This window comes from Sceloporus occidentalis, unplaced genomic scaffold, assembly GCF_023333645.1.
Source record: "Sceloporus occidentalis isolate IW3139 unplaced genomic scaffold, rSceOcc1.0.p SCAF_5, whole genome shotgun sequence".
Lineage (NCBI taxonomy): Eukaryota > Metazoa > Chordata > Lepidosauria > Squamata > Phrynosomatidae > Sceloporus > Sceloporus occidentalis.
Genome location: NW_028316985.1, coordinates 144,069,753 through 144,092,699, shown reverse-complemented (window position 1 = coordinate 144,092,699; position 22,947 = coordinate 144,069,753). Strand labels below are relative to the sequence as shown.

General features: G+C 38.4%; 1 protein-coding gene across 1 annotated transcript; it reads left to right on the top strand.

The window, feature by feature from the left end:
* Positions 1 to 1,202: 1,202 nt before the first annotated feature.
* REELD1 (reeler domain containing 1) lies at positions 1,203 to 21,839 on the top strand. Its single transcript, XM_089527038.1, has 7 exons — positions 1,203 to 1,257; positions 2,873 to 3,089; positions 7,598 to 7,820; positions 11,516 to 11,688; positions 13,347 to 13,650; positions 15,745 to 15,808; positions 21,070 to 21,839. Exons 1-7 carry the CDS (start codon positions 1,246 to 1,248, stop codon positions 21,715 to 21,717), a joined length of 1,641 nt encoding a protein of 546 aa, XP_089383164.1. The 5' UTR covers positions 1,203 to 1,245; the 3' UTR covers positions 21,718 to 21,839.
* The last annotated feature ends 1,108 nt before the right edge of the window (positions 21,840 to 22,947 follow it).

Here is a 22,947-nt window from a genome sequence, read left to right as displayed (position 1 = left end):
ATAGAAAAGCATTTTTAAACCATTGTTAAATGTCTTCAAACTAGAATGTTAAAATTATGAATTGGAGGACCTGCTTCTTACATCCTCTGCTGGCTGAAGTATAGCGACTAGTACAGCAGGACACAGCCTTTTCTATGATGGCACCAAAGCCATGTAAGTCTCTAGAGAAGACTGTCTTGTTTTTTTCCTTACTGGCTTTTAAATGCTAGGTCAAGATGGCCTTTTTCCAGAGGACTTTTGAGTGTTTCACTAGGACTGCTTGTTTCTGTTGTTTTGGTCTTACTAACCAGTATCTTCACCCTGTTTTTAAAATGTGTTATTTTTACAAAGTGTTCTTGTTAGCCACCTTGGTGATGCTTATTTGTGAGACAAATTGCAAATATTTCAATTAATATGGCATGAAACATAAACAGCTAAGAAAAATTGTTCTTAGACTTTGTTCTCATGGTTGATTTCTACTTTAGTGAGCTATATTTAGGAACGTGGTATAAAACCTTACCCACACTCCACTGCCCTGTTCAGAAAATTCAGTTATTACTTGCAGCCTTCCCTCATGCTAAGAATGGGGTTTTGTGGTCATGACCTATCTTGTTGGCTAGACTCAATGACATCAGACCATATAGATATGACAGAGGACGGAGAAATGTAAAGTTGAGGTGGCAGCGGCCATTGCCCCTTGTATTGATGTCATGTTGAAGTCAAATATTTATGTTTTTTTATAGACTTTTATCTAGTTTCTTCTCTGCTCATGGATTATTTCTTTTTCTCTAATGATTCCCATAGAAACCAGAGGCATGAACTCATCCAGAAATCTCCAACTGTGTGCAAAGAAAACCATTCTGTCTTAATTCTAGATGTCATGGGAATCAGGAAAAAGACCTACCTGAGCTTTACAGACAGAAACCTTGCATTCCTCTATTGCAATGTTATGGCTCCAATTCTGTGTTCACTTAAAGAAGCACCAGGAGGATTTCCTCCCATGTAAATGTATGTAACATTGTAGCCCACTTTTTGATCTCATTGTACAAACTTGTTGCTGTTGTGTGAAAGGATGAGTTTTTGTGTGAAGAAATCTTAACATGATTAAAACTGGATTTGAGCAGTGACAGAGTTCCTGTAGGTTTTAAGTATTAACGTAACAGCTGCTGTGCTTCCCATTAGTGGAAAAAGCAAAGGACTTTTTTTTCTTTCAAGGATGTTTTCTTGAAAAGCTGAAAGGGAAAGCTGCTGAGCATCTGAAGAAATATGTGTTCCAAGGTGAGTACCTGGAAATATAATGAAACTGAGGTGTCAGATAGCAGGAAGGGACTGTATAAGGTAATAATTAATTTGAGAACTAGATGAGGTGGAAGAATGTAACCTAATACACTTCATATATTCAAATTTACAGCGCTTTATAAATAAAGGTTAATAATAATATATAAATAATTTTGGTATTTGTACATATTTCACTTCTTGGAGGAAATGGCTGGCAGGAATAATAATGGAAGGTGCTGGTGACTCCATTGTTCAAACCAGAGCTTGGAAAAGTTACTTTTTTGGACTATGGGGCAAAACAGGCTGCCCCTCCTGAAGCTGGATTGGGGCTGTGGCAACCGCACACTGTGGCCAGGCAACTTGAAGCTGGCTTCTGGGTGTCTTGGGGCATGCATTGTCTGTATGCAGGTCTGTTTCACCCCTACAGCCCTCAGAATCCCCAGCCAGCATAACCAAAGATCATGTTGACTAAAGGATTCTGAGGAATGTATTTAAAAAAAATAACGTTTTCAATTTCTGCTAATTTAAGGCCTTGGCTTTGGACAATGGGCTTTTATATTGCTTTAATTTTCTCTTTAATAGTAAATATCTGCAGGAATCATTTGAATTAAACATCAACCCTTGTCCATCTACTTTCTGCTTAAAGCTGAGAAGGGAGACCTCACTGTTTAGTGGCATTTGACCAAGCAGCTTTACAAGTACTAACAACATCAGTATCAGCAGGACTTCATTGGGTCCACCGCAGCATTCTTGTGTATGAATTTAAGGAGCTGTAAGATGGTATAATTCATGCTGCAAATGGCTGTGATTATCTAGAGTAGCGGTTCTCAACCTGTGGGTCATGACCCTTTTGGGGGTCGAATGACCTTTTCACAGGGGTCACCTAAGACCATCGGAAAACACATATTTCCGATGGTCTTAGGAACCGAGGTATCGTTGGGGGTCACCACAACATGAGGAACTGTATTAAAGGGTCACGGCATTAGGAAGTTTGAGAAGCACTGGTTTAAAGACATATGATGGTGTGGTGGCTGTAAAAGACTATGGTCATGGCTATCCTCCTATGGCAAACTGTAATTGTAAGGGGGACAAGGAGGAATAGCATGAATACTGGAATAAGGAATATGTTTTCCTTACAAAGGACCTGTTAGCCATTGCAACATTTTCTGAGCTATGTACAAAAAACCAAAATTGTCCCTGTTCATCTCCGTATTTTAAACATTATCTGGAAAAGGTCCCTAGACAATACTGATGTTGCCCACTGCTGGGTTGCATTTTGCAGCACAGCTGTAATGTCAGCAACGGCCTGATTGTTGTGAGCCAGAAGTCTATTGGCACAGCATTTTAGGTCACAGCCCTGCCAGGTTGGCTGGTTTAAAAAAAATCCAGGATAAGTCAAAGCCTGCATTGTTCTCAAAATGTTTTATTTTATGGACAAACCAAGGCAGAGCTCCATGCATGATTAAGCTTACTTTTTTAGAAGTCCAAGCTATTTGAAAACCATGGCTTCAACTAAATCTGGAATTCAAAAGTGTCACTGATGTCACTGATGTTATATTTTTACAGAGATTATTAGTGTACTTCCAGTCTAAATGTCTTTTTTCTCCTGCGACAGACAGAGGATGAGATGAAAGTCCAGGCACTTCTTCTTGTGTGGGCATTTACGATCCTGTGCTTGGTTTCATACACTGCAGGATTTTCCCATGGTGCCAGTCTTTCAGCATGTACAGACATGAGGCCCAAACATATCAGAGCTCACCTTCAGAATCCAAAAAATAACTATATTACCATCCATACCAATATGTCTTTTTTTCCAGGTGATAAAGTACCAGGTAAGAAATAACAGCCAATTGTTATATTTTTAGGGGAAAAAATCAGAAGGATGTATATATGTACTTTAAGACCTGTCTACCTTAAAGCTATTGTATACAGTGCATCAAATTTGAAGTCGAAGGCTTTCCATAGTTTTTTGTGGGTTTTTTGAGCTATGTGGCCATGTTTTAGAAGAGTTTCTTCCTGATGTTTCGCCAGCATCTGTGGCTGGCATCTTTAGAGAATGCTTGCCTGGAAAGGAGTTGTGTATATATATTGGGTGACCTGTGACACATGCAAATCACTCCTGCCTTTCTAGGTCACACAATATATATATACCCAACTCCTTTCCAGGCAAGCATTCTCTAAAGATGCCAGCCACAGATGCTGGTGAAACATCAGGAAGAAACTCTTCTAGAACATGGCCACATAGCCCAAAAAACCCACAAAAAACTACAGTGCATCAAATTCTTTCCAGTTTTTTTTTAATGCTCTTACTTTATCAGGAACACATTTCTCAGATGCTTTTGGCTGTGGAGAATAGCCTTTGTTTCTCAAAGTTTCCTTACTTTCTAAATGTTGGAGGACAAAATTAATGGAATTTACAGAAGAATGAAATCTAAAAAGAAAGAAAGAAAGAAAGAGAGAGAGAGAGAGAGAAGTAAAAGGCTGTACCAGCAAGAGGAAATTTGTAATGCTAATTGAAATTGGTTGGGGTAATTCTTACAGGAAAGATGCCTTAAAATTCTGAGTTTTCAGGTTGTAAAAATGTGCTATTTATGATTGGGTGGACAATCTCTGAGTCCCCAGAGTTATGCCCTCCCTCAGACCTGGAATTTGTCCTGTCCCCCAATACATACATTGGGAAGAAAATTGGGAGGCCTAAATATAGTGAATTTTACCCCCAGATGCCTCCAGTGGTATTGACTGTCCATATAAAGTTTATTTCAGGATCCCAGAAGCCTATGCTAGACCTGTATTAGGATTTCTTAAAAGCAGAAGTGAGCCTTGAGGAGTGGGGATGGGGTCTTGAGGAGCTTGGGAGATTCTCTGGGTGTCCTGCATTTTGCCTTCCCTAATTTAAAATACATTTTCCTCTATAAAATTCATGTGATAGTTAATCTTCCCTAGATTTCTCAGATACAGCTCCATACAGGGTTGTGGGTTTATGTGCTTTGAAATCGCCTGTCGACTTATGATGGCCCATGAATTTTATAGGGTTTTCTTAGGCAAGGAATTCTCAAAGGTGGTTTCGTCAGTTCCTTCCTCTGAAATATAGCCTACAGCACCTGGTATTTATTGGCAGTCTCCCATCCAAGTTCTGATCGGGGTGACCCTGCTTAGCTTCCAAGATGAGAGAGGATCTGGTGCCCTTAGGGTATTTAGGCCAGTTTCATACAGGATTACATAAAGGTAATTGGCATCAGTCCATCTGCTGTGTGCGAAAAACCTTTATTTTACACAAAGCAATACTATATGCTAGCTAGTTCCTCCTGTAACACACTTAAGACTGCATTTTATTTTCCATTTTTAGAGACTTTATAAGCAAATTTATAAGAAGCGTGACTGTTAGCTTTATTGAATGGTTAGTTCCCTGGATGAACAAAGACTGGAAGGTACTAATACAAGTGTTTTCTTTCTTTAAAGTTAGAAGCCAGGGCCCACAGTTTTTGATGAGGTGGCACAGTCAACTGTTTTCTCTTCTAACCAGTGAGGCTTGAATTTCATGTTTCCTGCTCAACAAAAGCAGCAGGCCTAGTGACTCATTTCCTCTCCATGCTGGTAGGGAACACATGCAGGGGGAAACCGAATTATGTCTCTGCCTCCTTCTGATGGCCACATCTCACAGAGGAAACCCAAATATAAAGAGCCCTAGGCACATATACTTTCCATGTAATCAGGGACTCCATTTGTGCAGCATTGCTGAACATATGGAGAACATCTTTGTCATTTCCAGGTGTGCTGATCTATGGATGTAGGAAACAGGTCCACTTTGCATGGAGACATTGGAGACAGGCACAGTGAGTGCAAGTCTCACTTCCACCTCATTCACTATGCTTGTGGTGAAAAGAGTGGATGAGGGCCCTACATATGCTCCTTTTATTATCTAGTTAGATTATTTTTTTCTTAAACAAGAATAGGAGCTGCAAATGGTGTGTGCCTGTGTGAGAGTATTTATGCAGCAACCTCTTCTTCAAGTCCCCAACACCAGCGCTGTGTAGGATTAGCCTGGCATGATCTTGAACTTGGTACTTTGCCACCCTGAGTTGCTTGTGGGATTTTTTTTAAAAGCACTAATCCTGTTGCAAAATATAGTAGAGGTGTTTCCTGCTATTCTGCAGAAACAAATGTTTATCTGCCATTGACTGTTCTGACAGTCATATTTGTAAGAACTACTTCAGCATGGGGCTGGGCATTCTGGGAGCTGTAACTTTTCTATGCTCTGAGTGTGAGGATAGCGGTCTTACCCTACTTTATAGCATGATAGTATGGATTACGGAGATGGTAAATGGGACGACCTCTCATTCTCAAGTACTTTTTGACATACTATAGGGAAAACGTTGCCATTATCTTTAAATGTTACCAAGAGCTCTGCATTCTTTAAACTTCTTTTCAGACAAAGAGATAAATTATCTCCATGGGGCATGGAGCAGGCAGCCCCAGCGTATTTAGTTATTTCAAAAGGTTGACCCAGCCTACCCAGCTGTTACTGTCTTTGGATCCCAGTATGTAATTGAGAGGTGTTTGCCCCTTTATCCCACTACTCTCCCACCGGATGTGAATTTCTGAACATCCACTGCCACCAAACATGAGGACTTCCACAAATGTCACTACATTTGCTAACAGTTAGGGCTCCCCCCCCACACACACACACACTGTTGCATTTATAAAAGTTGAACATAATAAAAAAGAATATTCAGTGTATTTAAAACGTGTCTCTCACACTCATCTCCTAGCTAATTCATAGCCTTAAGCCCCACTCATTAATTCTTTATCCTGACTAACTGACATTCTCAACCCTAATTCTTACCCATTCACCACACCACAGCTCTCTGTTTAACTATACTAGCTGTCATTTCCTAACCATATTCAAATCCTCACAGACATCACCAGTCACCTCTCACTGCCAACATTCATTTTCTCACTTTCCTTCTGCCAGGTCCTTTCCTTATTACCATACATAATGGATAATGCATAATACAACATGCTCCATAAAAAGTCCATGACATCACAGTAATCTCTGGCTCATCCTAGTTTGACTAAAATCAATAGAAGTAATGAGAAAAAATGACTATAGGTTGAGTATCCCTTATCTGAAATGTTTGGGACCAGTACAATTTTGGATATTTTTTATTATTATTATTTCTTAAATTTTGAAATGTTTGCATGTACATAATGAGATACTTTGGAGATGGGACCCAAGCCTATACACGAAGTTCATATATGTTTCATATATACCTTATACACATAGCCTGAAGGTAAATTTTATAAACAATATTTTAAATAATTTTGTCCATCAAGCAAAGTTTGTGTACACTGAACCATCACAAAGCACCAATATGGATAATTATGGATTTTGGAATATTTCAGATTTTGGGATTCCAGATAAGGGATACTCAACCATTTTCTCCACTCTCTCTTCTAAAACTGTAGGAAAAGTTGCCTGTTTCATAAATGCTGAATTATTTGATAACATGCTACATAAATACAAGATTTCTAGCATGATGCACAGTCTGTGGATGAGATCGTGGACTTGCATATATATTTTCAGTTTTTGTTTTGGGCTTTTGACCTATTGTACTAGTTGTGGATTGGTATTATTGGCCTCATATCATCTGTAGGGATTCCTTTCTCTTGAGTTAAAATTCTACAAATAGCAAAGGTGTTTTGTATTAACAATATCTAACCCCATAGAATAACCAAAATGAGTATCTTGTAAGAGGTAAAATGGGACTAGGACTCTCCATTAAGAACATTATAGATGGTGTTGATGCATATATATTGAAGACTGATTGATTGGCTTTAACTTATATCCCACCTTTCTCCCAGTATGGGATCCAAGGCAGCTGACAATATAAGTTAAAGGCAAATACAGTTAAAACAATGGCTAACTACTGGAAATGGTGGACAAGTAAAAGAGAAAGAAAATATTGGCTAAAAATTAGGAGGAGGATAGCTCAAAACAGGTCCAGAATCCAAGGGCTTAAGAATCTTTTGATGATTCCCTTTCCCGTCATCTTAACTCAGGTTCCGCATAAAATGTTGACCAATGGCAATTGCATGTATTTAACAGGAGGGAATTCTGTGGCCCTCCAGGTGTTATTGAATTACAACTACCAGCTTTCTTTGTGAGTACAGCCAATGGTAAGGCATGATGGGAACTGCAGTTCAACAATACCTGGAGGGCCACACAGTTCCTACCCCAGTATATAAATATATGAAAACCGTATCCCATGGCAGAATGTACATGCTTAGTTCCCAAATGCAAATGCTAAAATTTCTTTTGTGATTTCCTCTTTGTCTCCAGTCACAGTTAGGAGCACGCGTGATTTTATGGGCTTTATGCTTCAGGCTCGCAGAGTACTGAATGATCAAATTGCTGGCACTTTTGTGTACATTCCTCCTGGCTCCAAGTTGCTGACTTGCTTTGAAGATGGCGACACTGTCACTCATTCGGACAAGTCACTGAAAAGAAATTTATCGTTTGTGTGGAAAGCACCCGATCAGCCTATTGGAGATATCAGATTCTTGTAAGATGTTTTTGATTACTAATCAAGTAATCAAATTTCCTTTGAAAGAAGTCTTTCAGAGGGGCAACCCATGGAAATTAATTAACTTTTTCTTTGTAGTATTCAGTCTGAAACAGGTTGTGAGTTTCTTTGAATTCTTAACACAGAAAACATAATTTGGAAAATTTTTCTTTATACAGATTGGACACAGGCTTCAACATAGTGATCCATTAGGGCTGCATCCTCACTGCAAAAAAACCTCCAACAATCCAGTTTGACACCACATTAACTGCTATGGCTCCATGCTATGAAATTCTAGGAACTGTAATTGTAGCGCTAAAGATCTCTGACAGAGAAGGCTAAATGTCTCACAGTTCCCAGAATTCCATAGCATTGAACCATGGCATTTACAGTGGTGTCAAATGGGATCATTTCTGCAGTGCAGATGCAGTCTAGGAAACTTTCACATGTCTGAAATTAATTCCTAATTAGCAAGCTGTGGGCCTGTGTCATTGCAAATTATGGGTGAGATGCTTCTTAAAGTTCTGTCCAATTATTGTTCTATTGTTCCAATAGCTCTTGAGATTTGCTTATCTTCCAGTATCAGTTCTGGATAGCTGATTATATGCATGTGCTGTCACATAGTAGTAGCTGTTGTTGTTGTTGATGGTGACGATGATGTACATTCCTCCCGGCTCCAAGCTGCTGACTTGTTTTGAAGATCTCAGCACTGTCACCCATTCGGACAAGTCACTGAAAAGAAACTGATTATGAAATGTAGTCTTACAGCACCTTTGACACAAATTTATTTCAGCGTACCCTTTCATGGACTACAGCCACACTCCAGGCTTAAAAGAGTCACCAGAATATGTTTATCTTTTCCTTTCTTTTTTATAAAGAAATAGACTAACATACTTATTTGTTCGAAATAATAATAATAATAATTCCTCATTATTATTACACCTGATTGATTTCCCTATGCAAAACAATTTAATTTGTTTTGTTTTTAAAATTTCCTGCAGGAACACAATTCTTCAAAGAAAAAAGAAAATGATGGGGATTACACAATAGTGGGAAAGTTTGTATAAGTGATTAAAATCCCATGTGCTAGCAGTTGAATGAACTTTAAATAATAAATAAATCAGTCAAGTAAGGTGATGGAAATTTGTTTCCAGGAGCTATTTTACCGTGGCTAAACAGCACTCCCACAGTGTCCCATTTCAAATGCCCAAAGCCTGACATTTAATTATTTTATTTTATTTTTATTTTATTTTCTTTCAGAACTGAAATCAAACTCGTGCAGACTAAAGTTTTGTTTGGGTGGGTTTTTGGTTCACTCAGGCAGAGTATGAAACTGTTATTGTAATGATTTATTTCAAACCTGTAAATTAAGTAAGCATTTGGGGAAAACAAACTGAGACGAAACTTGGATTGTGGCATTGGTCCAACACTGTTTTTGGTAAAAGTACTTGATAAAGTGGTACCTCAAAATCTGTGACAGAATTCTGTTTTGACTGTGTAAACATGGTAAGCTTTAGTCTTAAAAACACATCCTAAACCATTAAGCCCATGGGATACTAAGACTGATTTTTATATAGGATTGTGCTACATAGTTTAGCAAGCAGCCTATGATACTTTTGCATTCAGCCTATATTGTAAGCCAAGTCGTGGCCTGTGGATCTCTTGTCAGTGGGGCGTTGAATTCACTCCAGATTTTGAATATGCTTGAAGGAGTGCCCAAATCTATTTGGAGGAATGGAGTTCATCACCCTGAATAGCGCCTTTAGATGTCAACTAAAACCTGGCATGGATTCACTGCTTCATTGACATAGAAGCCACCAGAAAGCACTGAGTAAGCTCGAGTTTTGAAAGAAACTAACAGGCTGTCATGAAACCTCCCCCTGAAGTTTTAGTTCAGTTTTTTCTTTGTTTCCTAGCATGTTAATCAAATGACATGAGTAGCTTTATTGTTTCAATGTAACTCTTCATGCAGTAGTTAAAAACACAGAAGCCATGCCAGAGTCGGGAAATGCCTATTGTTATCTCAGGAGGCAGAATTATAACAAGCTACTGTTCTACAAAGCAGCATTATCGATTTATATCTATCGCTGAGAGAATGTTTCAATTGATGGTGCTGTGGCCAGTGAGAGAGGTTATTTCCATGTGTATTCATCTCCTTCCTGAATTGGTACTCCTTGTACTAAATAGTCACCCCTGGTATATGGAATATTTTATAATCTTGGCCGAACTCTAAAGTATACACATGTAAGATACTACTATGGACATTCGGTGTCTTAAGTGGCCAGGAACAAGAATTTGGTTAGTGTTACTTACATATTGTATATAATTAGATTTTTAAAATCTCATTAGAGCCAGTGTGGAATAGGATTCGAGTTCTCACTCAGCCATGGAAACCTCTCCCTCAGCCTCAGAGAAAGGGAATGGCAAATGTCCTCTGAATAAATCTTGCCAAGAAAAAGTTTGCCATAAGTCAGAGTTGACCTGAAGGCACATAACAACAGCAATTGTTCTGTGTTCTGTATTTCTTGGAGAGTTGCCTAGGATGAGAACACACGCTTGGAAGTGATTGCCTTTTAAGAGCCGGTGTGGAGTAGTGGTTTGAATATTGGACTAGGACTCTGGTAGACAAGGGTTCTTCCCTGCTCAGTCATGGAAATCCACCAGCCTTAGGCAAGTCACATCCTCTGAGCCTCAGAAGAAGGCAAAGGCAAACCCCCTCTGGACAAATCTTGCAAAGAAAACCCTATGATAGGATTGGCTTAGGGTTGCCGTAAGCCAGCAACTACTGAAAAGAACAGAATAAATGCATGTTGTTTGGAGAAAGCACTGTCTAACACAGTTGTTCTTATCTTTGGGCATATGTTGCTGATAGCTTTGAGAACATGATGAAATCTATGAATCACTTTGCACAGAAAAGTACCCAGGGAAATATACATGCAAACTTTCTTATAGAATTTGTTTTATTGCATCAGAAGTGTATTTCCTTCATAGAGCCTAGACTTGAACAAAAGAATGTCAATGAATACTTGAAAAGACTACAATTTCACTTTAAAATTCAGTGTGACTGAAAAAAATGTAACATGAAAAAAATGGGAAAAATTAAAGTTTTGTACTCTACTCTCAGACTCTCAGAAATTTGTCCATGGATTCCCAAAGGGCCCATGGATGATGGGATAAAAACCTGGGATCTAACATAATGGTTAATTTTTTTAAAAAAAAGAAGCCTTAAATACCGTAGTTGTACTTAAAGCTGGTCAGACAAATTACATTAAGTGAAAGCATGTATACTTGTTCTCAATCACAAATTAGATACAGATTCTGTTTGCTTTTTGTTTTTAACTATGGCTTATAGTCCTACCCAGAGCTTTTTAAATACAACTGTTTTTGTCAAATGTAAAAAATTAATTTTTAAAAAGCTGATTAAATTAAAAGAGCACACTCCAAATTGTGTTTTGTTTAGCTCCAACTGTGACTTTACTTACAGTCCTTTTGCTAAGGCTTCTGCTGTTTATTGGTTGCAATTTCAAAATTTAAAAAAAATGTTATGGGCTAATCCTTTAATGTCCTTTGCACTAATTCTGTTTGTAGATTTTTAAAAATTCCCTTTGATTTAACCAAATGTTCTGATGATTTATTAATGGTACAGAATGACTAAACCCTTGCTGCATATCCTTTTTTATTATTTTAAAAAATAGTTTATCAGTCGTCCAGTCGTACTTTGTTTACTGGGCACGGATTGAATCTTCCACTGTATCACAACAAACACAAAACAAAACTACTACTGGAAATAGGACAACCTCTACTGCTATAAAGTCTGTGTCTCCTCAAGAGCCTAGTGATCTAAAAGCACCATTTACTACAGTCAAAGGTAGGGCTCCTTCCTAAACCTATTTGTCCCCATCAGATGTGTATATAATAGAACCTGGAAAACTTGCTTTGATGGACTACACTTTTCAGAGTCTCACAGCCAGCATGGCCAGTCTTTCTCTTGAAAATGGTAATCCAGCAGGGCCAAATCCTAAATCCATGCCTGAACTCTGATAGAAGAGAGTTAGATAACCATCCAAAAACAAGTGACCATGCTGGCAGCGGGATTCTGGAAGATGTAATCCAAAAAGTAATTTTCCCAAGCTCTGACTTAAATTAGCTGCAAGACTTCCACATTAGTCCCTAATAAATATACTTGATACTGCTGCCTTAGGATTCCATTCACACTCTATTTTAGAGTGAAAGATTGTAACATTACTAGATCATGCCCTTTGTTTTTACTCATTAATTTTGGGTAGCTTGCAGCTTTGCCTTAGATCACCTACTCTTGAGACACATATGCTTGAAACAACTTCTGGACTTGTCAGATGTCCTTATAGATGAAATTTATATGAGTCTTCTTCCAGCTGTTTGGGCAGAAGCGGGGAAATAGAAATGCTTTCTTTCTTGTAGTACTGAATTAGTTCTGATCTGATGTTCTTATGGTACCCAGCTCTTACTTCTCTGCTACAGGTGCAGAGAAGATACTGGTGAATCAGGTGCAGCAACACAAGTTCTAAACTAGTTGCTGGACCCAGTAATAGGCTAGATGGGGACCAAAACATTGAGACTGAATCCTAGCTAGTGTTGTGAGCAAAACTACACAAATTCCTCTTTAGAACAAGATGTGAGAGAAGTATATGCTATATTTTATAAATGAATTGTACTCCTAGTTTTCCCCTGGAAATGTAATTTAACAAATTGGAGGGGAGAGTGTTTGGTTGCTGCTATGGCTACCATAAATTTGGTCATATGACAGAGGTAAATAGGATGGAGTCAAGACATGCTAGTCTATTTCCTGATACTAGAAGCTGCCTGCCCCTACTTTAAATAAATATCTGAACCAGGTCTTGACTGTTTCATTGGCAACCAATCTGTTTACCTTTAAAGGTTACAGTATGGAGTGGTCCCATGTCAATGAGAGAGTATGGTTTGTTTGTTTTTGTAGAAGGCTGAAGGATTTCAACATTTCCTGGTAGACCTGGGAAGGACTTCTGACTGAAGTTCTGCAGAGTTACTGCCCATCAGGGAGATTAGCTGTCCTCTAGATTTGTTTGGACTAACACATTAGCCCTAGTCAACATGAAGATGTTGAGTCGTTGTAGTCCAACAAATCTGAAAGATTCCAGGTTGAGGAAGGCTGATGTTAGACAGTACTGATCCAGATGGACAAGTCTGCTGATGGTATAAGACTTGATGCCATACTCCTAAAATGTAACTTGGTCCAATGAAATGTGGAATCAAATTCCTTAGAGCGATGGCATGATTTGAATATTATTATGGTCTTCCTCTGGTTGTGAGCTTCTGTAGAGACATTTGGCTGACTTAGGACTTTATTTTTTTTTTTTGTCTGATCCAGTAAGCCCATTTATATATACTCCTAATACATACAATAATGATTTGCACAATACAGTACAAGTTTTATGTAAAATATACATGTTTTGTGTTTTTAAATATACCCCAGTGTTAGGCTTTTAACATTTGTTTTTTCTCTTCTAGAAAGTGTTATACTTGACACTCAGTTGTCAACATTTACACCTAGCAGCCCCATTTGGATTGCAGCAACATTGATTTTGGATTCAGCTTACAACAGACGACAAGTCTCTGAGCCCTCTGACAATGAAAAGTTTCTATCTGAGTTCCTTGCAGACCCAGCCACTTCAGAAGCTATCAGTCACAGTGGAGAAAGACAGGCTAATGGAAGTGGCACAGATGGTGATCTCATGCTGGAGTCATCACTTCAGTTCCAGGATCTTAGTTTCATTGCACAAGATTATTCCTCCAGCCACAGCTCACATAATGGGTACTGAGTTGGCATGGAATGTCATGTTGTACATACCGTACTTTCACAAAGATTTAGGAATATTGGATTTGCCAAACATGACAGGGTCCTATGGGAGTCCATGTGCTATATCCTGAGGTTTCTCTCTTATACCTGTTTGTGTTTTAAGTGTATAAATATTTCATGTGTATCATACTATACATGTATACCCATGGAACTCAGTTGGGATTTGAGTAGATGTATAGGGATGTGTTGTCAGTTTTAATATCAGATTAGTTGTAGCACAGCACTTTCAAATATCTAGGATACTGTCCAAGCATAGGGCTATTGGCAAAAGTAGGGGTGGAAATTATGTGGCCCTCCAGTTCTTGAACCACAAGTCCCAGCAACCCTAGCAAGTGATGAATAATGCTGGGTGCTGCAATAAAACAATCTTAAGAACTCCATTACTCCAGTTTCTATGCTAAAAACAAAATCGATGCCACCTCAAAGTTACCTGAAATGGCTTCTGTTTGACAGCAAAATAGCAGATCCCTGAACAAGTCAGCCATGTGCTTTATCTTCATATGATTCTGAGACATTCCTGTCAATAGCTGGTGCCTTCAGAACTCATTACATCCAGTTAATTTAAAATGGCTACCATGAGGTGGCAATTACATCTGATGCTGAAGGTGGCAATGTCTTTTTAAATTTGAGATTGGGGCTGGAGAAAAAAGACCAAACACCCCTTCCAACATCTCCTATACCTGGTAGTCAAATTTTTAAAAGCAAGAATGGGATTGCTAATTACATAATTAGCATTGTGTATAATTAGACCCAAAACAAGAAGTACCTGTGGCTTGTGAAAGTACTCTTCAGATAACTAATAGTCTCATTAAGATCCCTGCATTTGACATAAAATCATGTTTTGCTTAGGTGTTCTGAAAAGCTACTTGCTGAGTAGCAGTGTTCTTTGGGAATGATAAAAATCTCCTTTTTAAAATGTTGTGAATACATTATATTTATAAAGATGTGTGGGTGAGCTGTGAAGGCCTCGTTCACTCACTGATTCATGAAGGTGTCAAAATTGTGACTGAAAGAACTGAAGGTTAGTACTAAGAGACATCTTGATTACTGCAAAAAGTCTGCATCTGTCCTCAAAGTGGTTTGAAATTCTCAGATAACTCCTGATAATTAAGGAAATTGTACATCACTCATAACCTCAAATTTAGAACAAGCGTAGCCAAGATATCTTATCAAAAGAAAAGAAGGATATTTGTCCATCTCAAAATATAACAATGAGGCATTAAAAGGGCATTGCCTTCTAATACTTAAGGTATTTTCACATTATTCTGATTTTAAAATCAGATTTTAATGTTTTTTTAAAAATCTGTATTAGCATACTTAGGACTGGCCTTAGCCGTTTTGCTGCCTGAAGCAGAGTAGCAAATAAGGCTGCCACATATTCAGTTGAAGATGCATTATACCCAAATCCAGTCAAATTACTCTGGCACATGAGACAGAAAATCCCACAAGTACATCTCTCTTTTCCCTAACAATAAAATAGTTTATCCACAGATTATTTTTTAATTATTTTATTAACTTATATCCTGCCTTTCTCCCAATATAGGGACTCAAGGTCATGCACAGCAAATTTAAAGCAAAACAATTTAAAACAATACAAAAGCATTAAAAGGTATAAATATAACAATTTAAAAACAAACAATTTTCAAAGTTTAAACAATTATGCATTAAATTTTAAAATGTATTAAAAACTCTAAACAAAGATTAAGTAACAAATGTGTTTTCTTTTTATGACACTCAAAATTTTCTCCTGGATTCAGCTGCCTCACTCTTCCTAATGGTAAATTTGGCCCTACACATAGCTCACAATTACTAGAAAAGGCTGAAAGAGTAGCATACAGTATTTACAATTGTCATAATACAGCGAACAAGTGTACAAATGCACATTTTGGACTGTCTTGCAGTGGGAACTTTCCTCCTACATTCACTTGTGATGGAACTTGAGTAAACCTTGTAGAAATTTCCAGTGGCAGCTAGGAATGGCTATGCTGAATTCAAAATGAATGTATTTTTATGGCAGAGAGTTAACTTATATTTTTCTCAACATTTTAGGACAGAAAATATTTCAGCTGTTTCCATGTCACTACTGTGCTTGACATGTAAGGAAGGCATGGAGGTAAGCAATAGAGGAGCATGTTTGTTTTGTTTTACAACATAAAAGTAACTTCTCTGGAATGCCATCATGCATTTTAGATCATGCTAGATGCCTAATATGATAAAGATGAAAAATATTTATGGTATTTGAAGTGATACCATGCTTTAGCATCATCACATTTGGCACATTTTAAAGTGCAATAAGAATAGCTACAGTGACCCAATACATAGGCTCATTTCACACTATACTGTATAATTATAGCACCATGATTCTACTTTAACTGCCTGGGTTTGTTTGTTGTTTCACACTATATAATTATAGCACTATGATTCCACTTTAACTGCCAGGGTTTGTTGTTTGGTGAAACATTAACACATTTGGGATGTGGAGCTAGAGAAGAGTTCTGAGCTTACTGTGGACTGCTGAAAAACAAACAAACAAACCAATAAATGGGCCCTAGAGCAAATCAGGCCTAGAAGCAAATATGACTAAACTGCAGTTGTTGTACTTTGATCATATTGTGAGAAGAAAGGGCTCACTACAGAAGATAATAATGCTTGGCAAAGTTGAGATCAATAGGAAAAGAGAAAGCCTGCATACCAGATTGATAGACTGAATCAGAGAAGCCATAGCCATGAATTTATGAGGGATGAGCAGGGCAGTTGAGGATAGGGTTACTTGGAGGTCTCTTATTCATTGGGTCACCATGGTCAGAGTTAGCATGAAGGCAGTGAACAACAACAACAACAAGGCACTAGAGCTCCTTGGATGAGAATTCTAAACCTGCCCAAAACTGCAAATCCTAGGATTCCTTAGGATGGAACCAAGGCAATTAAAGTGGTACCATAGTGCTATAATTGTATAGTGTGAAAGGGCCATAGGTAAACTGCACATATAACATCATATAGCTATAAATACAACCTCTTATCAAGATCAAATTCCAGTGACCTATAAGCTGTTTTACTGCTTATTATGAGAGTAATGACTGGTAATGACTAGCTCTGTAAGAGAGTAATGAAAGAATCACAAGTAACCACTGCAATACAAACGTCACTGAACTAATTGAGTTCATCTTTAATTTGTATTTGAACTATAACAATGCAATGGTGTGGGCTTTAAAACAATATAGAACTTCATTTTCTTCTCTTGCCGATTGGGAGACATACACAGACTTGGCCTCAAATTTCATACATGCTGGATGGTCTATGTAGAGAATATACAGCTTTTTATGTGGAACACTTGGTTAAAGCAGGAATGGGCAACCGTGCGGGCCACAAGGACTGCCCAAAATTTATAAAGAAGACAACCTTTGATATGGATGGTAGTCCACTACAGTTTTTGAAAAATCAATTATTTTTTATGTTAACTGTAGGAGGGGGCTGCAATCTATTTAAAAGGTGCATTGCTGCTCTTGAAGTTCCCAAGAGAGTGGGCTATACTTTTCCCAGCCTTGGTTTAAATGAATGTTATGGCTGTTGGCCCCAGGATAGAAATCTTTTGCGTTAAAGAGAATTCATGCTTCTACTTGATGAAAACACAATTCTTTGCTACTTGAAAATTTGACCCCCCTCAGGCCAACCAAGCATATTATTTTAGTTTGTTTTGTTATATCATTTTGGGAACCTGTTGGATATATTTTGACACATGTAGACTGCACCCAAGGTAATTTAATATCTCTTGGAAAGCATGGCATGCAAAAAATTGCTGTGTTTAATTAGCTACAACCTGGCTAGCTTTAAAATTAGTTAGACTCTGAAGCAAAGAATTCTCTCCCCATTATAGTGGCTTTCAAACATAGTCATGATCCAAGTGACAGATCAGAAAGAAGAATATATGTTGACTTTCTCCTTCTAAAACTTCTGAATGCCATGCAGTGGTGTAAATCATGCAGCTTTGAAGATAATGCTGGACTACAACTCCTAGCATTTCTCACTACTGGCTGTGTTCAAAAAGAGTGGCTGGGATTTGCTGTTCTGCACCACCTGGAAGGCAAAATGAGTCCCACTCATAATACAGAGTAAAGCTAAAACACTGAAGTGATCTCAAGAAAACTTCACGAGCTCTGAGCAAAGCTATATAGGCACAGAACTGTAGCATTCTTGATGGTCAGTTGGATAGGTAGAAGGCAAGCTAATCCACACTTGATTTTCAAGTAGTGATTTTGAGGCCAGTCATTTTATATGTGCCTTTTTCAGTATCTTGAGGCATGAATACTGTTCTCACTTACTGCAGTTAGAGGGCAGTAGATGCTCTGAAATTCTAGTTAAAACTAAAGTGAATCTTTGCATAGAGTTTGTGGTACTTTATTATGAAGAGACTTAAAAATTTGTTGGCATTTAATTTTCCAGAGGTATTTTATAGAAAAGAGAATGTTGTTTAGTATTTTTATAACAGTGCTATCCCAAGATATATTTTCCATATATACATGCAGACTGTACCATACTTCATTACAGGTACTAGTGATGACATATCTGAGTGCAGATTACTGGGATTACTGCTGCCTTTGAGCATTGCTACCTGGAGCACTTGTCCCATCTACCTAATAGTAGGACCAGAGCCCATTATAAACCTTTGGCAGTCCAATTGGTGCTGAAACCATTGGTTTCTTTCGAATGCCAAGTCAAAACATGGGATCTAATTTATTTTTCAGATATACAGTAGTAGTAGTAGTAGTAGTAATAATAATAGGATTTATTTATATGCCGCCCAATCACTGGGAATCCGGGCGGCTTACAACAGAGGAGATAATAGACGGTTCCCTGCCCTCAGGCTTACAATCTAAAAAGACATGACACAAAAGGAGAAGGGAATGGTGAGGAGGAGAGGGGATCAGGTCCAGCATTCTTCTCTCCCTCTGAGGCCTGGACCAAGGCAGATGGACTGGAGGGGGGGCTCTGTTTCGTAATCGAGGCCGGTTTCATCTCTTTTAACATTTTATGGGTTTTTAACATCCTAATTGTTACTTTAATATGTTTTATTCTGTTTAATTTATTTTAATTTATTTTATTGTTAAAATCTAGAACTGTTTCATTTTTATATACATTTTTATATACCCTAAGGCGAACCTATCACAGAGTTTTCTTGGAATGAGAGACAGTGACTCACCCAAAGTTACTCGGTGGGTTTCCATGAACTCATCATTGATGGTGGAAAAATTTAAATAGTCAAAGAATTCCCATACTTTGGTTCAAATATTGATCAGAAAGAGACTACAGCCAAGAAATCAGAAGAAAACTAGCACTGGAAGGATCACTTATGAAAGAACTGGACAAGTTAATAAAATGTAAAGACATAACTGAACACTAAAGTGACAATCATCCAAGCCATTGCATTCCCCATCATCATGTACAGATGCAAGAGACAGACAGTACCAAAAAAAAAAAAAAAGCTGAACAAAAAAAAATCAATTCATTTGAGATGTGCTGGAGAAGAGCACTGAAAATATCATGGACAGCCAAGAAGTCAAACAAATGGGTTGAAGAACAGATCAAGCCTAAACTCTCTCTGGAAGCAAAGATGATTAAATCAAGGTTGTATTTTGACCACATCATGAGGAAAAATGACTCATTAGAAAAGACAATAAAAGGTGGAAGGCAGCAGAAAGAGAGGAAGACTGCATGCTAGGAGGATGGACTGAATGAGAGAGGACATGAGCCTGAGCCTACAAGCCCAGAGCAGAGAAGAGGAGGACAGGGGCTCTTGGAGATGTCTCATCCACAGGGTTGCCATGAGTTGAGGTTGATGCAATGGCAGCTAACAGCAACAATGTACTGTAGTTATTACATGCCTAGAATTTAGATGTTGCATATTTATAACTTCAACATTGCATATCTTAATGCAAATGGATCTATAACCTGGTGAAATAGTATTCTTTTCCAGATACTATAGGACTATTGCAATTGCTGTGTGGAGGATGACTGTATGAGGGCTAAAGACATTTATTGGATGCTGCCAATTATATGAATTAGTTTCCCTCTCGCATACTAGTGTTATTTTATATTCTCAACGTCAACCTAGAGTCAACATAAGTGATAAATCACAGCATGCTGTCCACAGTAGCATGCCCTTCCATTTTATGATATGTTACTGCTGAATTTTGAATGACAGTGGGAGTTTGAAAGACAAAGCCAATTAGAAATAATATGAAAATCCTTTCTAGGTATGAATCTGGAATGGCTGACTCAACAAAGAAACTCATTGGCTGGCCAGTACTTACCTGGTGAATTTCTTGGCTGAGTGAGGACTACAACTGGGTTCATCCAGCCTCACCAGTTAACCAGTACACTACATTGGATCTTTAATTTTCTTTCTCATAACTCATAATGGTAGGGAAGGCTCTTCACAGAACTAAACTAGAGAGTCTTGTGTCAGGGTAGCTATGTTGACTATATAACAAGAAACAACAAATCCTTTCTGTACCTTTACTGGGCCAACCAAAATGTACAAAATACATCAGGCTAGCTTTCAAAACTTTACTGGCTTTCTCATTAGGCCAAAGATAGATGATAAAAAGCATGCGAAGATCCAGCATAGTGTAGTGATTTGAGCATTGCACGATGCCTCTAGAGACCAGGATTTGAATCTTGGCTCAGCCATGGAAACCTACTGAGTGACCTTGGGCAAGTCACACTCTCTCAGTCTCAGAGGCAGACAAAAGCAACCCCCTTCTGAACAAGTCATAGGGACATGTAAGTCAGAAACTACTTGAAGGCACATAACAACAACAAATGGGGGGGGGGGGGGAGAGATTGTGAAGTAATTGTGGACGTGGTGTTTACATTTTGGGTGTGATGGTATAAGATGTGTGTGTAGGTTTTTATTGCATGAATTTGAAGAAGTCAAGATAAACTGAATTCTTCTGTGACATCCCTTCCCGTGGACTGTAATACTTGGCTAGGAAGGCAACAGATATGGGGATGTAGCATTACCTTTCCATTATCCCTGTGAGTTAATGACAATTCCAGGTGCTGATCTCTGGTTACTTGGCTGGTGTCACAAGAAAATTAGTTCTCCTATGCTTTTTCCTCCATAGCATTCAGTATTGTTCTGTGAGTTCACTTTTAGTAGCTCTCAAGGAGTGGTATGCAGTTGTGATGAAAAATAATTGCTTCATGGAAATAATAAATTCCAGCTGGCTAGTGATTATCTTCCATGGATGATGAAGTGTTCCATACCCACTACTGAGAATAGCTTTGGCCTAGTGATGTCCAACTAAAAGACACCTGTAAATCTCATGCAAGATATGGCTTCTGTTCTCAATATGCATTTTTCTTTTTGTTTAGAAGGTGCCTCCTGGAAGATCTAAGGAAAGTATAAGCAAGTCTACTCCACCCATTACAGCTTCAGTGTTGATCCAGCTTTGGGATTCTGCATTGCTGTCAGACATGGAGAAAATACCAAAGGATTTATCTAGTGAAGAGGATGCAGATGTCTACCAAACCTTGTCAGCTGCTTTGATGCAGGTGGCAGAGAAGCAGCCAACGACTCTGAAAGCATCAGCAAAATTCCTACCTCAGGCAGAAGTTACAACATCTGGGCAGGAGAAAAGGGGCAAAAAGGGTATTTCTGGGAACAGGCTCCTGAAGGTAACAAAAACTCCTGAAGCCGCTGTTTCAGGAGAAGGAAGAGGAAGAGGAGGAGGAGGACCAGACAAAAAGTCACAGCTTGTTGCAGCTCAGCTTGGTGTTCTCCTTGGATGTTCAGCTGTCCTTGGTATGGTAGTGGCTATCACTTTACGCTGCCTCCATTCCCAGTATTGTCACAAGCGAACTGAAGTCTCATTTAGTGAACCAGACAGCAATGTCATTGCACTCCAAGAGAGTGGGGAGATGATGCATTTCAGAAAGATACGAGAAAACAGCTTTGTCTTGGTACAGGCTGAGTACAACTGGATCAGCCCGTCAGGCAGTGGGAAAAAAGCTGTTATTTAGATTCTAAAGTATTTGTCAGCTTTCCCCTCCCTGCCTCTTATAGGTCAGATTGCTTCATCTGTGGTAGAAATTAATAAGAACACAGGAGACAGAATAGTTGCATATAACCATCTGAACAAATATACTCAATGTATACATGTTTTGGTTGCAGTACAGATGCATCTTAACTACTCTACAGATGTTTTGAAATGTAGATGTTCTTAGTTTCAGATATCATGAAAATATGAATAGACATTTTGTTCAATGTGTTACACTTAGTGCAATTAATATTGCATACCTGCTCATTAAATGGGGTTGTTGTAGCCATTACACTTCCTTTGTTGCCTTAAGGTACCATCAGAAACAGAATTTCTTCTTCTGCAATTGTGTGTCATCTCCTATTTAGTCTCAGCAAAACAAAGTTTCTGCTTCTCTTGTTCTTCTTTTCAGCTGAAAAAAATCCTCCACCCAACTTCTCACTTAGGTCACAAAGCCTTAGGTTTGGTGTGTGATATTTCTCATATCGGTCAAATGTTTGCCACTTGAGCTAACTTTCCTGTTTGAAAAACAGAATAGAACAACACTGGCAAGTTAAGAAAAATTGATCCATAGGATTCAGACACTGGCTGACTGTATTGTGATTTCATTTGGAGGAAGGTAACAAAGACACAGCAAATGCCACCTTTTGGAAGAGGAACATGGTTCCTCATCAGGTGTAAATGGAGAGAAAGCTTCTCTAGCCATTTGCACCTTGGTAAGTTGGCTTGTTTAAGACTCACAGCTGGTATTTGCTTTGTTTTCTACTTTGGGTTACTTCGATAAAGCTATTGGAAGAAAAAAATGTTTATTGAAAAGCAGAAAGACCTACTGTCAGTTCAGGAAAGGCCAGCAATGGCCCTGTCACAACTTTGAAGCATTTTAGCACTCTGCAATGTCACAAAGAAACTTTCTTCTTCTGGCACAAGTTGATGCCATGTTAAAGGAAGCCAGTTCAATGGCTTCATCCAGGTTTGGTCATGGCAGGTTATTTACCTTTCTGCATTGAATAAACACCATATACACTATCAGCAAACATGCTTATCTGTGTCATGGTCCTGATGTTGCCAAAATAGCCCTGTCAACACTCAAATAGGGAAGTGACCACAGATTTGGGGGATTTAAGGGAATAAGAGAACCCTAAGGTGAGGTGGGGGGGAAACAGCCTGTGTTAGACCATCATTATGGCTTATCTCATTTGTGTTCCCTTTTAAA